This window comes from Colletotrichum phormii, assembly GCF_030913505.1.
Source record: "Colletotrichum phormii strain CBS 102054 chromosome Unknown BDP81scaffold_20, whole genome shotgun sequence".
NCBI lineage: Eukaryota > Fungi > Ascomycota > Sordariomycetes > Glomerellales > Glomerellaceae > Colletotrichum > Colletotrichum phormii.
This window is the reverse complement of record NW_026851462.1, coordinates 671,239-687,093: the sequence shown is the minus strand read 5'-3', so window position 1 is coordinate 687,093 and position 15,855 is coordinate 671,239. Positions and strand designations below refer to the sequence as shown.

The 15,855-nt window shown below is 54.2% G+C and overlaps 5 protein-coding genes across 5 annotated transcripts; 1 reads left to right on the top strand and 4 right to left on the bottom strand.

Annotated features, from left to right (window-relative positions):
• Positions 1-411: 411 nt before the first annotated feature.
• On the bottom strand, positions 412-2,242 carry BDP81DRAFT_97520 (chromatin remodelling complex subunit). Its single transcript, XM_060596541.1, has 2 exons — positions 1,009-2,242; positions 412-955 (listed from the first exon to the last, which is right to left on the bottom strand). Exons 1-2 carry the CDS (start codon positions 2,097-2,099, stop codon positions 481-483), a joined length of 1,566 nt encoding a protein of 521 aa, XP_060441491.1. The 5' UTR covers positions 2,100-2,242; the 3' UTR covers positions 412-480.
• A 1,169-nt stretch (positions 2,243-3,411) lies between these two features.
• BDP81DRAFT_327930 (transcription factor) lies at positions 3,412-4,461 on the bottom strand (the record flags this gene model as incomplete). Its single annotated transcript, XM_060585173.1, has 1 exon — positions 3,412-4,461. The coding sequence occupies one exon, from the start codon at positions 4,459-4,461 to the stop codon at positions 3,412-3,414; it is 1,050 nt and encodes a 349-aa protein (XP_060441490.1).
• Positions 4,462-5,637: 1,176 nt separating this feature from the next.
• Positions 5,638-6,470, bottom strand: BDP81DRAFT_435924 (uncharacterized protein). Its single transcript, XM_060591087.1, has one exon. It carries the CDS (start codon positions 6,412-6,414, stop codon positions 5,776-5,778), a length of 639 nt encoding a protein of 212 aa, XP_060441489.1. The 5' UTR covers positions 6,415-6,470; the 3' UTR covers positions 5,638-5,775.
• Positions 6,464-6,867, top strand: BDP81DRAFT_435923 (uncharacterized protein). Its single transcript, XM_060591086.1, has one exon. The coding sequence runs from the start codon at positions 6,503-6,505 to the stop codon at positions 6,746-6,748; it is 246 nt and encodes an 81-aa protein (XP_060441488.1). The 5' UTR covers positions 6,464-6,502; the 3' UTR covers positions 6,749-6,867.
• A 5,092-nt stretch (positions 6,868-11,959) lies between these two features.
• BDP81DRAFT_327969 (arsenite efflux transporter) lies at positions 11,960-14,488 on the bottom strand (the record flags this gene model as incomplete). The annotated part of the gene is made up of 3 exons (XM_060585178.1): positions 11,960-12,304; positions 12,379-14,321; positions 14,413-14,488. The coding sequence occupies 3 exons, from the start codon at positions 14,486-14,488 to the stop codon at positions 11,960-11,962; spliced, it is 2,364 nt and encodes a 787-aa protein (XP_060441487.1).
• Positions 14,489-15,855: the final 1,367 nt, after the last annotated feature.

The following is a 15,855-nucleotide window of genomic DNA, read 5'->3' as shown; positions in this document are numbered from 1 at the left end:
TCCATCAAGCAATCTACGCCCTCCCCTTCTGCTTCTCCGACTTCAAATGCCACCGCGGAATATATCAGACCGGATCTTAACCCTCTTCCCCACACCCACACCCTCACCCTCACCCTCACCAAGTCCATCCGAAGACCGCTTCACGCCCCGGGCCATCGCCAACGCCACCCTCGTGGCCTTCTTGGGAGACTCCGCATCCGAGCTCATCACCTTCGAAAGGGAAGAAGGTCCAATCGGCATCTTGCCCTGCGAACTCGACGACTCCGACTTGACCATCTTCCGCGCAGCGACAGCAGCTTCGACCTTGACCGCCTTCTTAACCGCACCAAGGTGCCGCGTATGAAACACAGCCCTCCTCTCCCTCCCGTGACCGCACACCCTCACATTACCGCCGCAAAAGCTGCACTCGCGCTTCCCCATCCGCAATTCAAAGCGGCCGTCGGGCATGGGATAGAAGCTGGGGATCGCAATCAACTCCTTCTAAGAGTGCTTGCCCTGCGGCACAATCGCCTTGTCGATCTGCAGATTACCCCGCGCCATCTTATCCTTCTCGTCGCCGAAGCGCGACTCAAACTCCCGCTGCTGGTCCTGGTGCCTCTCGAGGGATGCGCGGCATTCCGGCGGCAGGAGAGCCTTGAGGTCGTCGCCGATGGCCAGGATGCCGTTGAAGGGCTTCAGGAAATCGGGCACCTCGGCGGGTCGCTTTCCGGCGGATTGGACGCCCGCGCGCGGTATTTCGTAGACGATATCGACGACGTTGAAGTTGCGCTGCACGGCTGAGGGGACCGTGGGGAATGCACTGTTTGCGTCGCTTGTGTCGCCGGGAGTGACTCTCTCGACGCGAGCGCGGGTCGGCTGCGTGTTGACTGGCTTCTGCATCAGGTTGGTGTGAATGTCGTATGCGCCGTTCCGCAGTGTTGCCATGCGGATGGCGTTGAGACGACTGTTGAACTCGCTAAAGGTTTGTTAGTCTGTGACACATTGACGAATTAAAGATTCGAAACCTACCTAGCAGCACGAGCGTGCTCCAGTTGCCAGTTCGTGTCATTCACGTTGACCCTCTTCTTCTTGACCTCTGTCAAACCGGCAAGAGGATCCGAAGCAGCAGGTGTTTGGTTGGTATGGTACACGGCACTGGCGCCGAACCACGCAACATACTGATTCGAGTTGTACGGCTCGTTGGGATTGAAGATGTCGGAAGGGTCCGCAATATGTCCCTCGATGATGCCAGAGGCACGCATGTCAGCCACACGGTAGTCGTCCACGATATTCCGACCTCCCACAATGATCCTCGCGCCGAACTCGACAAAGACGGATCGCGCCGTGACGATACCTATCGCACGGCCCTTGTATGAGTGGGGAATAATATTCCGCTCAATCATGTCCATCTTCTCGTCGTCGCTCACGATGATCTTGTACAGCTTCGGGTGCTTGTTGAAGAACAAGTAACTGTCGCGGAAACCGACGCAACGGGCGGGCTCTGTCGACAACATGTACTGCCGCTCGCCGCGATCCTTGACGGTGAACGTTCTGCAACGGTACTGGCGGCCGCCCTGGAGGTTGCCGAGCTTGTCGACCTTTGTCTCGCCTTCCGCGTCTTCAGGGAGCACGCACTCGTCGTCGACAATATCGACTTCTGTGCCCTCCTTGTCAATCACCTGCTTCAGCTTAGGGGGTGCCTGTCCAGGCGCAGGTCGGCGTCCGCCGCGGCCGCGCCAACCTCCACGACCTCTACGTCGCGGAGTGTCGGCTTCGGATGCGGGTACGGTGATCATGTTGTCCCAGCCCGGTGGCTTGTTCTTCGGGGGCCGTCCTAGTCGCTTGCGACGCACCACAGGCTCCGTCGGGGGAGTGGGTTCTTTGGCTGAAGGTTCGGATTCCTCTCCCTCGTCGTTTGCTTGCTCTTCCTCTTCCTCTTCTCCGTCTTCATCGGCAGCTTCTTCCTCCTCGCCTGACTCGTTTGCCTTTTCCTCTTCTTCCTCCTCGTCCTCTTCGTCTTCTTCGGGTTGCGCCTCGTGCTCGGGCTCGGACTCGACAGCTTCGGGGACGGGCTCGTCATCGTCGATACCCTCAAAGGCCCTGGGCGTGCTTTCTAACATCAGAGTGCAGTCAGCAATCAGCTTCCACTTGTGGTTTCTCCCAAGGATTATTGCTGTGACAGCGACTTGTTCGAGGGGTAGCTGTCATGAATGGAGGGGTACGCGAAGCGAGGAGGCAACCATCGAGGCACCATGCGCTCGCATCCCTCATTTAAACAACCCCTTGAAGATGAACCGAGTAGAATAAACATCTCCAAAGCGTTGCAGACCATCCACGCATTCAAATCATGGACCATGCAGCTCTGAAAGTCGCGACCGAATGTGAATAATTGGGAAAGAGCTGTACTTACGAAGCGCAGCAGAGGCGCGCTTGGCGGCAGCCCTGCCCGACCGAGAACGACGTCCGGACATTGTGAAGTGCGCACGTGGACACGAGGTGGATGGTGGAGTCGAGATGGGAATTCGTGGGCGCAATTCGCAGGTCTGGTGAAGTGCAAGGCTGAATGAGTGTCAATCGACGCTGGTTGATGGAGTCGCGACGCGAGGCAAGGCTCAGGTTTCCCTGTGGTGGGAAAAAGTTATTGGGGGGACAGCTGGCTTTTGATTGGCCGGTGGACCAAGTGCAAATATCATTGTACACGGCCTTTACACACCGTACACGAGCTCACCAAGGTACCTTTGCGAAATGCTTCAACACACCTTGCTGAGCTGTGCCTTTATGGGCCTCTCACTCTTTTTATTTTTTATTTTATTTTTTTAACCTTATTCACATACATCTCTGGACATGAGCATATCAAGTTCATGGAAGATCATTGATTAGTGCAATGTCATGAGTGAAAGCATGTTGTGATTCGTGCTGTCTATGCTATGAATCCTCGGTTAAAAAAAAAAAAAAAAACAAACAAAGCAGCAATCTGGGAATATCCGCAATGATTATGCAATTAAGCCACCCCAGTCCTAATAATTCCAGAATCCCCATCCCAAACCTCACCACGCAAGCGAGCAAGAAAGCAAATCTGTCTCGTCACAATCGGACCCTCCCAGCTCTAATCTTCCAAGAGCTTCGAGGTTGCACCATTCCAGGTGACTAGAACCGATCGACAGAATGAGACGGCGGGCACAGGGAAACCACCCCTAAACGCCCATGGAAATTTTCATGTTTTGCAGTCGCGGCTGACGACCAAGAAATGCAGCCGGCTGCACGATGCTCCAAGGTGTGTGTGTGCTTTGACGTCGTCTCCTACTCCTGCTTGGGAGTCGGATACGCAACGTCTTCGGCACCACTCGCCTCAATTTTGATAGTGGCCATTTCTTCCGCCTCGCCCTGGGGATAAGCAGTGACTGAGCAGTCGGGAGGGCTACCAGAAATCTTCTAGTTAACCGGAAGATTATCGATTGCCTTCTTGTCCGCGCCCCACTCCTTCTCAATGAGTCTGTCGCGAGCCTGGTACAAGAACCGATAGGCCGTCTTGATGGTGCCGTCGCTAACACCTGCCACCGAGGCAATCTCCTTGGAGGTTCTAGATTCCTTCATGAGGTGAGATGCCATGTAGATACAGGCGGCGGCGACGGACAAAGGCGAACGGCCAGCTAATTCAGAGACGCTCGATGTCTTGCGTGCGAGAGCGCGCGAGACGTTCTCAATCTTCTGCGCATTACGGAAGTTGAGGTTGGAGCAGAAACGAGTGCAGAGGTCCTCGGCACTGGTAGACGCGCTGGCCTTGTAGCCATCCAGGTTGGAAAGAGAGCCGGCACCACGCGGGTTCTCCTCCTTGATCTTCTGCAGGAAGGACTCAAGCTGCTTGAAAACCCTGCCAATTTCCTTCTTTGACACGTGGGTGACCTGGAAGATCTCGCGGAAAGTACGGCCGACACCGGTCTGACGACAGGCGATGAAAATGCAACCTGCGATGACAGCCTCCTGCGGCTTGCCTTTCATGAAGTTGTGGTCGTACGTCAATTTGAAGATGTGCTTGGCCGCATCAGAGACGTTCTTGCCTAGGTTGATACTGTCGCAAAAGGCACCAATCTCCTTGTACGCCTGCATCAGAGATTTGCTAGCCTTGTCGTTCTGGGACTTGTTCTGAAGACGAGCAAGCTGCTTGGAGTCTCTGCCATCGCCGAAAGCGATGGTGGTCTCGAGCTGTGATCCGTTGAGCAAGGGGTTGACGGCGTCACCGACACGGGAGGGATCATCGTTGCCTTGGTCATCATTGGCAAATGTACGCCATTCGGAGCGGGTGTCGATAATCTTGTCTCCAACGACGAGGCCGCAAGAACCACACACCATGTCGCCAGAAGAGAACTCCTCAACCAGATTGGGAGGGTACTCCTTGCAGTCGGGACACATCACGACGCAGTTGAGGTCATCCTTGAAGCCCTCGGCATTCTCGTCCGTCGCGGCTCCATTGGGGCCGAGCATCTTGGGCTTGTACGGCTTGGCAGTGTAGATGTTGTTGATTTCGTCAAAGACTTTGCGACGACGTCTGAGCTCCTTTCTTCTCCGCCGGAGTTCTTTTCGCTTGTTGACGACTGCTTGGTAGGTTTCTTCTGTCGGTTCGCTGGGTTTTGCTATCCAGAGAAGATCGGTATGAAGCTGAACGAAAAGCGGCGAATGCAGCTTGGCGGTGTTTTCTTTGGACGACGGCTACTTCGCCCAATGAACGATCGTCTCAAAGGACGATGCTAGAAGCTGCTTCGGAACCGAGGTAAGGTCTCGATCCCACGCCGAGGCAGTAGGCGAATGTATATAGATAGAGAATCCTCAGGCTGCTTGATCGGCGTTTTCTTGATGAACGGGTTGGGCGTTCAGCGGGAGAATGACGAAAGCGCTCGGGGAATGCCCTAACTATGCACAGAGATAAAGGTGAGCCATGACTTCCTGACTTTCGGCAGGAATATCCTCTCTCACCAATAAAATGTCCTTTGACGGGAAGTCGCGAAAGACGATTTTGCGGGGGAAGGAGGAGAGGAGTCGAGGGAGAGAAAGGCTTTGTTTGCCAGCCGACCGATTCTACCAGTGAAGGCGTCCGAGACGTGGGAAGTGGCGAACAAAGACTTGAGAAGGTACGGCGCAATGTACCAATGTCGCGCAGCTCGAAGGACTCGTATACGACGGTCGCAAAGGTGCTCTGAAAAAAGTCGATGCGACGATTTCTCGAGATTTCGTTGCGGCGGATGGCAGACGACAATCTTTCGTGCGGCGAGCGAGTGACGTGAAGTGGGTTGTAGGGGAGAGAAGTCAAGGCTGAGGTTTCGGATTACGGATGAGGACTTTGACCCCCATACGACCTTAGGCAGGCAGTTTTCGGAGATGGGTGGTGAGATGACTCAGCAGACAGTGAGGTTGGAAGGTACGAGGGAATCGGCAACCTTATTTGGGTCAACCTCGTCTGCTTACCTCATCAAATGAATGGGTCCACTGTCGACCTCGAATTCTCAGTCTTTGTCATCTGCTCGAATGTTCCAACCCGCCGAGGAAGGTGTAAGTCAATTGCTACCTTACTTTCCTTCGCAACTCACCGCTCTCTCTCACCATGGGCAATTCAAAAAATATATATATTTAAAAAAAAATTAAAAAAATTCAGTCAAAATCTTGACGTGTATTCGATCATGGGTATCAATACAAATGAAAAGTACGGTAAAAGAAGGTACAAGAATACACCAACGGGGCAACCCTTCCGGCCCCTCCCGCTTCAAATCTCGTAAACATACACTCCAACTCCAGACCCTGTCTTTATGACAGATGCGAAGGACCATCAGTTCTGGGCACCGCCGGTAAAGGTCGTGTAATCTCCTCCATCGGGTGAATCGGCGGCGGCGCAGTCTCCTTATCCAGCACCAACCGGCTCGGCCCCGTCCCGCTCGACTGCGGCGTCAGCAGGGTCCCGGCACCATCGGCATCCACACCGGAACACCCCGGCCCAGTATAAGCCCGCCGCGCAGACGAAGCCGAACTCGAAGTCTCGGACCCGGACCTGCTTCTCCCCTCGCTAGGCGCCCACTCCCCAGATGATTGTCGCCCTTGATGTAATTGTAATCCCTCCTGGTGCTCCCTCATCTGCTGCCTGCCCCTCGGTGGCTCCGGCATATCCATCTCCGTCATCTGGTGGTTGTGGCGGCTGTGGTGCTGCTCCTGCATCGAAGATAGATCAAACACGTCCTCGCAGCTATTACTCCTCGACGGCCCGCGACTCGCAAGAGACTTGCGAATCATGATGCTCCGCTGCAGCTCCTCCTCCTCGAGCCTCTCCAGAGCACTGAGCTTGCGCCGGCGGGCGAATTCTTTGCGCGTGAGGTAGGGGTCCCGCCTACACGCCTCGCGGAACTGGGCGTTCTTTTTGCGGTCAAAAACGTAGAAGAGCGTCGCCGACATGATGGCGGATGCGCAGCAGAGGATGACGATGATGAGGACTGTTGTTGTTGTTGTTGTTGTTGTTGTTCCTGCCGAGGAAGGGGATTCAATGTTTCCTGGTGTGCCGCCGATGCCGTTGCTTGCGTCTATTGGCGTCGGTGTTGATGTTGCTGTTGTTTGTGCCGGTGATGTTGTATGTGATGGGGACGTTGTTACAGTTGCTATTGTTGTTGTTACTTGTAAGGTTGTTTGTATTCTTGCTTCTTCTCGTCTGAGTATGTCGGAAATGACAGGTGCCATGTCTTCTTATGTTGACGTTGCGGACAGAGAAGGAATTGGGCGGTTTGTTTGTTGACAACGGGACTAGAACAAGTCGCAGTAGTTCAAGTCGTAGTCCGTTACGTCCCCGCCCGGGTCTCGACCTCTTTCTGCCCCTCCCCCTTCTAGATCCGAGGTCGTAGCTGAGTTGGGGGGGGGGGGGGGGAAAGAAGTTTAGAGAAGGTAGCAAAAGATGGTGCCGCGATAGTGTACGCCGGCGCCGGCCTCCGGTGGTGCCAGTGTGACGGGTAAGGTGGGCGGAAGGGGGTGGAGGAGAAGGGGTGTGTGGTGTGGGATGTTTGTGCGGATGGTCAATGATGCTCCGGACGACTGCACCCAAGTGAGGACATCACCAATGTTTATGTGTAAGGATAGGTGAATGGTGTTTTGGTCCTGTTGATTCCGCTCGGAGCGTTTGTTTGATGACGGAGACGAGAATAGAGAGCTCTGTGCGTGAGACCCTCTCTAGATAAAAGTCCGTGTGGTGATGGGCACTGGTGATCAGAAGATGGGGGAGAAAGGGATGACAGAAGGAGGGATGAGAGGTCCCCTTTATTACATGGTTTCTGGATCTTGCGAGACACAATGGCGACCTTGTTTGGCATTGAGAAGAGAGAGCTTCACAAGAGCTTCCATGCAAGCAAGCATGGCCATGGAGGGGGAAGGATCCTATCAGACCCTTGTCCACTGTGAGAGGGCACGAGCCGAAGCAAGCGAAGCAACTGCGAGGCAGAAGGGGCATCTCTACCGCTGAGTGGCCCGCATCCCCTCGAAGCCTTGGCTATCCATCCCACTCACACTCATACAAAGATTCAAGGGTTGGGAGTGTGCATATCGCCCAACTGCGGGCGTGGGGGATGGGATGGAGACTGGACTGGGGGGGAGAGAAAAGCAGAAACAGAAAAAAGAAAAAAAGAGGGTAATGTTTGGGAATAGTAGCCGTAGCCGTGTGAGTGTGCCCCATAAGGCGCTGCCCGCTGCCGCAGCGATGCCACTTACAACTTACAACTTCTCTTTCTGCCCATCGGGCAAGGGGGATCCGTAGGTTGGGTTGGGTTGGACCATGGACCATGGTTGTGAATCGTTCGCTCGGCGCCATGCGATGCGGCTATAATTGGCCGTGTGCTTTCGTCGTGCTACCATCCCTGTTTCCCGCAGCAGGGAAGCAGATCCGCCCCCCGACCAACCGCGGGGAGCCAAGGGTGTGGTGTGTCTGGTTAGGGATGTACCTAGACTTTTGGGGCGGTTCATGTTTCTTGCGGCGGCTTTCTTTGTGACGGCGAGGAAGCGAATAAGGCCGAACGTTGTCCTAAACGTATGCCTAATGTCTTCCCCAGATCGTGTCATGTCTATCGATGGATATCACACACACGAGGACCACTTGCACTTGCGTCAGTCTCTGATGCCATAGTGCTCGTCTGCCTAGCCGATCTGCGTTGGAGATATGTCGAGGCTTGTTGGTCTTGGTAAACAGAACAAGACTGCGCAGTAATGTCGCACTGGACCACAGTTTGACAGAGAGAAAACAAGAGAACCTCTAAGCGTGGGCTCCCAACTTAGAACAATGTACAACAACGGTCCACGAGGAGTCTACCTCGACTCGGCTTAGCTTAGGCGCTCAATCAGCTTCCCAAATCCGCTCGGCCACCAAACCCTGACGCCTTACAGTCCAGCAGCAGCCGACGTGGTGCTCGTGGGCCGAGCTGGAACCCCGGTGGACGAACACGCTGAGAACCTTCTTCGCTCGTTCGCGGGGGCCATGGCGGAAAGGCAAAGGACCCGCGGGGCGGAGCTGGAACACCACCTGCAGTTCTGCACCTGGACACACACCCCCGGCGGGTGGTGTGGTGGTGTGGTGGTGAGGATCCCGTCGTGTTAGTGAGGCGCTGCGCTGCTGCAAGTCACTCACTCATGAGCGATCTCACTCACTCCAACCCGCTCACTCATCTTTTCCGTGGTTCCCTCACTCACTCTGCAAGCTGATGATTCAGTCCCTGAAGTCGCATCGAACGGGCGATGATGCCGACTAATTAACTTCTACCTAGTCGAACAAAGAAATCGCAATCCCTTGATTAAACATCTCACTTTCGGGTCAACGCTCACATTGTTTGCCCGCTGCGTCTGGATTCTGGCTCTTTGTTCCCTCTCATCCTACGACCATTGTTCAACGTTCGAAAACCATTTCTGAAAAATTCTCAGCCCTCCCATCCCTATCGCGACTCATACAAAGAAGAGACTCGGCTTGGCAGTAACATCATGCGAAGATTTAGCTTGGCCAAAGTCGGGCCGGGGCACAATCAACGATTTAACAGATGAAGGTCAGCGTTAAGGCCACAGAAACGACACGAGGCAAAGATGTGGCTTTTTCAGCCGCGAATGCTACGAGTCGGGTCCATCATCCCCGTCGCCCGATTTCGCACCCTGGACCCTTTTCATCCTTTTTCTCTCTCTCTCGCTTCAGCTGATGTCTAAATTACTTGGCGTAAAGAGAATGGTTCAAACAAACAAACCTATTCAGACTGTTTTGATGAAAAACGTTGAAAGAACACAAAACTCTGTCCATCATCCAACAGGCTGGCGCATTGATCACTCCCACGCACCTCCTTCGCTGCATTCGCGGCCGTTTCAAAACGGCCACTACATCAACGGCTACTGCATCAACAGTGGCCTGCAGGATCTGCCTTTTCTCTTCGGGATAGCCCCCCCCCCCCGGGCGAGGGAGGAAGGGACCTGATGATAAGAACGATATCTGCGTTGGTGAAATCAAGGGGTGAGGCCGCATCCCGAAAGTCAATGTAAGTAACAGAGGAAGAGAGTTGATGTATGTTCCTGCATGCGAGGATGGTGAGGATGGTGAGGATGTTAGTTGCAGGGCATTCTGCAACTGCAACCTCCGTTCGAGCGTGATGATTCCGGACGTTGTAGGCACCGTGGGATGACCACCTCTGGCTACCAACGAAGTCCGGATGGGGACACTTGGACCCCACGGGGGAAGAATGGGATGGAGGATTCTGGGAGATGGGATGCTCTTCGGGCTGATTTGACGAGTGGTTGACTTATTCTGGACTGAGCTTCACTTGATCGGTATTGTCCATTCGTAGTTACATGAGCTTTCCCAGGCGGATAGTGTAAAGCTGCCTCTGACCCGCTGCTCATCGAGACTGTACCTACACAAGGGTAGCACTCTCATCTCTTTTGATCAAAGATATTTTGGGAGGTTCGATTCGCAAAAGAGCCTTAAACAGCCTCGGTTCATGCCGTCTTTCCCGCGAAGGATTCAATCCCGAGCTGGCTGAGGATGGTGGGGGAGAACGAGACAACGCCCGATTCTCAATCCCTGCATCTATCTCAAGTTCTTTCGGAGACTCCAAGTCAAAGTCAATGGCATGGCAGAAAACCCGAGCCATTGACTATTCCAACTGGCGAGAACTTGAGGAATGCTCTTCAGCAGAGTATTGCGCTGCATATGAGAGAGAGAGAGAGAGGACGAAAAACATGAACCGAGGCCAAGCACAGACAAACCACCAACGATTCGAGCTCTACCTGCGTCGATGGGGTGAAACATTTCCTATTTCTCGGGCAGAAGACTGCATGCTCCAGCGTCTCAACTATTCGCACCTCAACTCAATCGGCCGGGTGCTTGGGCCAAAGGGCATCCGCGAAGCAGGTTTGAACTTTGAAGTCATCCAGTCTTGCACCCTGAACCCCGAGGTCCTCTGGAATTGGAGGAATCCCTCATCTCTTGGATACGACAGCCTGCGAGGACTGGGAAAGACTTCTCTCAGCCTTCATTCAGAAACAAAGATCCAAGACCATGATCCGGATCCGCCCGCCCGCCCGCGCCGGAGAGAAAGCACTCGTTATCGGGCCAGCTCATGCAGTAAGCAGAAACCCCCCTCCCGCGCTGACAGACGCTGATCTTCCGTCCCCCATCGAACCGACGAACCCCTCTGGCCCCTCCCCAGGCATCCTCCCATTCCTCCCGTGCCGTCTCCCCCCCCCCCCCCCCCCCTCCATGCTCCATCAATCACGTTGCGGAAAACCCCGCAGCCGTTGTCGTCGGTAGGGATGTAGGCTTGTAGCTACTGTATCCTGCTGCCTCAGCTTACCTACAGATTCCACGACTCCGACGCTCGGCAGCGGGAGCATCCCATTGGTGAATGGAGGGCTGGCTGACCTTGGAAGATCATGACTGAGACACATGCACACAACCCTCCGCTGACGTCCGGAAATGGGTCATGATCGCGGTTGATCCATTATCGCGAGTCTACGAACATATGCCTCTCTGTGGATCGCGGGTGAAGTGAGCACCTGGTTAACGGCACAGCAGCGCGGCTGTGCTATTTTCACGTCTCTGCTCAATGTTACCTTGGACAAGGACTGAGTGAGCGATAAGCGCTGAACCGCGGTATGCGATCATAGGTACTCGTACCGCACCCCGCGCATGAGTGAATTCGACAAGAGTAAGTTGGTCTTGGTGACTTCGACCCTGGCTGAAGATGCCTGCTAACGGCCCACGATCTTCACCAGACCCAACGGGTAAGTAAACCTCTTAAGCGCCGTGTCAAGGCAGATTGCGAAATCATCCAATATCCTTCCAACAGAAGCGATACTCAATCTCTTCAATAACCCCTCACAGAACACGCGCAGAATGCAAACTGCATACCAAAAGAAAAGACGAAGCCCGCGTCGCATCACACAGCAGAGCCCCCTTTCCCCTCTTCTTCCCCAGGGGTCTGGGATGCATTCACAACACAGCCACAGCCCTGCTGCACGCCATCCACAATAATCCAATGTCGTACTCGCTGCCTGCGGGAGTGGCATTTCATTCTGCATGTCCTCTACACAGCCCTCCCGCTCTTCATGCCGCAGTCGAGACGGGATGGCTGCACGATGCCGCTCTAAGTGTGGCTTTTTTACTTGGTCTTGGTGCAGAAGTCAATTGATCCGTTTGCGATGTCGTGCTTGCGGCGGAGTGCTGTGGGAGGTTTGAGGTGTAAGTTGATATGAGTGAGGTCGTCAAGTCTGGGGTTGTTGCTTTACCTTCCCGTGGCGTCTCATGCATTCTCTATACTCAGCATCGCGCAGCGTTGCATCCGTCATGACTTTGGCAAATGCCCATCTTCTCGGTCTCAGGCAGGCGTAACTCGCGACCAGTCATTGCCATTCAAATGGGGTATCTTTTGGATCTCTAAATCGTCTCAAGTCCTCTATAAGTGAGCTTCAGCCCACTATATCCATCCACCGCTCACAGTGGATACGGCTTGTTCGTTCGCGTGATGTAAATCTCCCCAACCAGAACCGTGCAACCGACCGTCATGGCGATGGCGATGATGGGTATGTTTTCCCTCGCAAAGTCTCTCCTGCTGACGAAAATGTGCTTCCTCTCCAGAATGTCCCTCCACAGCAGACCGGCCAACGATGCGCTAAAGGCCGTGCTGAAGGCGCCGTAGTTGACGCCAAGAGCCATACTGTAGACCGTCGCCCAGAAGGTGCGCTCGCTGATGGGCACGCCGTTCTCTCGGTGGATCTGCTGCCACGCTTGGATTACTCGGGAGAGCAGGATGGTCGTGCCAATGTTGGTTCCCGCAAACTAGAGAAGGGTTACAAAAGTCAGGTTATATGTGACACCATGATCACATCAGATCTTGAGGGGTAAGGACTCACGTTGCAGAGGATGACCGAGAGGAACCCCATGCCGCCAATGGCACCAATGGTACCCGTCTTTTCAACCCAGTGATCCCATCCGTACGCAAACACCGGCACCCAGCCCTTGGTAACGAGAGCTTGCACGAGGACGAACATGGCAAAGGCAAATGGCACGAGGGCGAAGGGTAGATGAGCTAGCACCGCCATCACCGTGGGGAACGTCTCTTGTGACCAACGGTACCCATCCTTGAAGCGTGATACCAGTGTCGCTGGTTGCTTTTTGGAGCGGAAACTTGAGCTTCGACCGCGTTGTCTTCCAATGACTGCCTTTTCGACATCCGTAATTCCGTCTGGCTGCGTTTGTGCTTCGCCAGGCTCACTGGCTGCAGCTGGCAAAGTTCGTCTCCTGCTCTCCGTAGAACCCTCGCTGGGCGTTCTACTTACATCAACATGTTCTGTCCTATCGACAGCTGTAGACTGTGAGGATATGAGCTGCGTTCCCGCATTGCCGGTTACCTTGTCACTGTTTCCTGGTGCCTGGATCGCTGGGGTGATCATAAAGTCGGTATCATTGGTGTTCCGTTCTGATGCATTCGTGCTGGTATCGTTGCTAATGGGCGAAACCTCCTCCTTCGTAATTCCAAGGCCTATTTTATCGTCAAGCAGATCGGTATCTTGAACGTGAATCTCGGGTCTGGTTGCGTGTGATATCGGCGACATCTCTGTCGTGCCTTGGGCCAAGCCCGTGTCTTCTTGGTTCAGTATACCCAACGCATCTTTCTCCCTGCTGCCCTGGTCTGCCCTGGGAAGCTCCTCATCCTGTCCATCTCGTCCCTGTTGGGCTATCGTACGAGTTTCTTCCCTGTGATACCAGCCAAATGCCAGGTCCCAGCAGAGCATGATGAAAGCAGCTGGTAAGGTGACCCAGAAGACTTGCAGATGCTGGTCGTCCTTCGGTTTGACATTTGCTGCATTGAGAGCAAGGACCGTAATGAGTGTCACCGACATGACGACAGCGCCAAAGGCGGCTCCTCCCTTGTCAAGCCAGGGATTCAAAATCTCAATGGCCGAGAGCAACTGGGCTTGCGGACTGCTCTCGGGCGCTTGATCGGCATGATTCGCGGCTCCTCTGGGGTTCGGAATGTTAGGATTGACGGGTTTCGATTGCATGGCCTCCTCTGGTGGTTGGAACATCTCAATGGACTCGGGGATGAGCTTCTTATCTGCAAAGATGATGTAGAGAAGGAACGGGAACAAGACGACTGCTGTGACGACGACTGGCACAACCATATTGGCCGTGTACTCTACGAACTTGATGTCGAAAGCACCTGCAAGCACAAGGTTGGTCGGGTTAGACGAGACGAGAATGGCCGAGGCAATATTGGCTATGGAGAATTGGGTGAAGATCCACGCTCTCGGGTACTTGATGTTATTCGAGATTCGGGTCATGTAGGCGAGGAACGCCGTGCCGGACAGGATGATGGGGTCGTTGCCGATGAAGGTGCCCAGACAGAAGAAGAAGGCGTAGAGGTAGAAGAATAAGCGGTAGCCGACCTTGCCTCCCCATTGAAGCACCCTGAGTGCCAAGTAACGGATAAGACCCGAAGCGTCAATCGAGATAGCAATATACGCCAGAGTCAGAAAGAAGACCATGATGTCGAGAGGGTGAATGCCGTTTTGGCCAATCGTCCCGTCGTAAACTTCCTCTCTGCCAATTGCCAAGATGGCCAGAAGGAACAGATCGGCGATCAACGGTGCAGTGATTGAGTTCATCGGGAAGTCAAACCGCTTAAATCGCTTGCGTCGAGTGGACATACCCCCAAGGCGGTCCTCCTTGAAGCCATCGTGAGTGTCGTCCTCGCGCGGTATCACCCGCAAGTTGCGAAGCACCTTCAACACCCCATTCCAAAGTCGCACAGGAATGTAGACTGGGATGTGGAAGGGGAACAGTACGACGATGTCTGTGCGCCCGATGAAAATTAATTAATTGTTCATTTGCGACACATGTGCGAGGCAGGCGAAGGCTTCCGAAACGAAAGTACCACGACTTACTCGCAAGGAAGAAGACTATCAACGTCACAATTGACCTCCACTCTCTGATCTGGTCCGTCCGCGTATCGATGGCCATCGCGATGATTGGGGTGGCGTGTCGTGACTTCAAGCCCTCATGGGGCCCAGAAGTCAGTCGTCGACGAGGGGGGAATTCGAGAACTTCGCGAGATCCATGTACTTCTCACGAAGTCTCTGAATGGCGCGATGAAGGAAGCAGAAACCGAATTGGGATGACGGGACGGGGGAATGTATTGGAAAGTGGGCCCGAGTACGTATAGATATTTAGCCGGCTTCCATTGCCAACTAAGAAGACGCGGGTGAGGGCGTCGCTTCATTTTGCGGGGGACAGGTGCGAATGATTGGCACTTCCTCCAACTCGTTCAAGTTAATCAGGTCGGGGCAAACCTGACACGGCCACCTCGCGCCTGAGCTAATATTCTAAGGAAGAGATGGGAGCCTGATGATCACAAGGTAAGATCTGGTGCCCATCTACAACCTGCTTACGGGTCCATCCTCACCTCTACAAGACCTCCTTATTTGCTATCATTATCTTGGATACATCCCGTACGAAACTGACTGGATCGGCCATAGGATTGATAGGGAGAATATCCAGCATAGCAGGTGCGAGATACCTATGCCAAAACGGTGTTGACCGCAGAGACCCGACTTCAACAAGCAGGCCCCGAGCTATCATCATCCGCCCACGTCAGCGAGATCGCCCGGCCATGTGAGACCTGGGGAACGGGCAGACTCGAGGAGGGAATGCGTGGAATGACACTAAGACCTGAGACGGGGTGAGATGGCGGAATGGCATCAACGCCCGACTGGCGAGTTGACCTTCGCCCTAGTGCCTCAACCGGCATAGCATCCTGCACAGTTCCTATGCCATCAGCAAGTCAGCACGAGTCTGATTGAACATTGTTTCTCGTCAATACCAGAGCCGACAGGGCACTGCAACCTTTACTGGCCAGAAGCAGTTGACACCTGCGTCCGCCGAAGCTCTCATATCTGCTGTGTTCCCATCCTTATGGGGCTTGGCGTTGGCGATTTGCTGGTCGGCAATTTGCAGCGTCAGATTCTCAGCGATGCTCGCCCAAAGTACCTACTGTCTTTCACCTACGACTTACCTTGGTGACGACGGTAAGATGAACACCCGAATCCTTTGGCTGCGCCTCCACGGCGGGGGCTCTGGAATGCTTGCCAGTGAATCCAAGCTCTTGCCCCTTGCGCCGCTGCTTTGCTCTACTCGCTGAGCCGCACCGGAAGAGCAAGCGAGCACACGAGCACCTTCCACTCCCAGCCTTACCGTAAAGTGAGGTAATCTATCCCAGCATTGGACGGATTCTCGGGCAATCGGAAGGGAAGGAGACCTATCTTTGGATGGAGGGGCGGGAAACGACCTTGTCTCGTCCAACTACCGGTACCGATTAGAGAGGCAGTCGA

What these genes read in the sequence shown, in the direction of transcription:
- BDP81DRAFT_435923 (XM_060591086.1), top strand. Translation starts at nt 6,503, where the DNA reads ATGTTTCCTGGTGTGCCGCCGATGCCGTTGCTTGCGTCTATTGGCGTC.
- BDP81DRAFT_435924 (XM_060591087.1), bottom strand. Translation starts at nt 6,414, where the DNA reads ATGTCGGCGACGCTCTTCTACGTTTTTGACCGCAAAAAGAACGCCCAG.
- BDP81DRAFT_97520 (XM_060596541.1), bottom strand. Translation starts at nt 2,099, where the DNA reads ATGTTAGAAAGCACGCCCAGGGCCTTTGAGGGTATCGACGATGACGAG. An exon ending in GAGCACGCTCGTGCTGCTAG is followed by an intron (nt 956 to 1,008) that starts GTAGGTTTCGAA and finishes ACAAACCTTTAG; the next exon opens with CGAGTTCAACAGTCGTCTCA.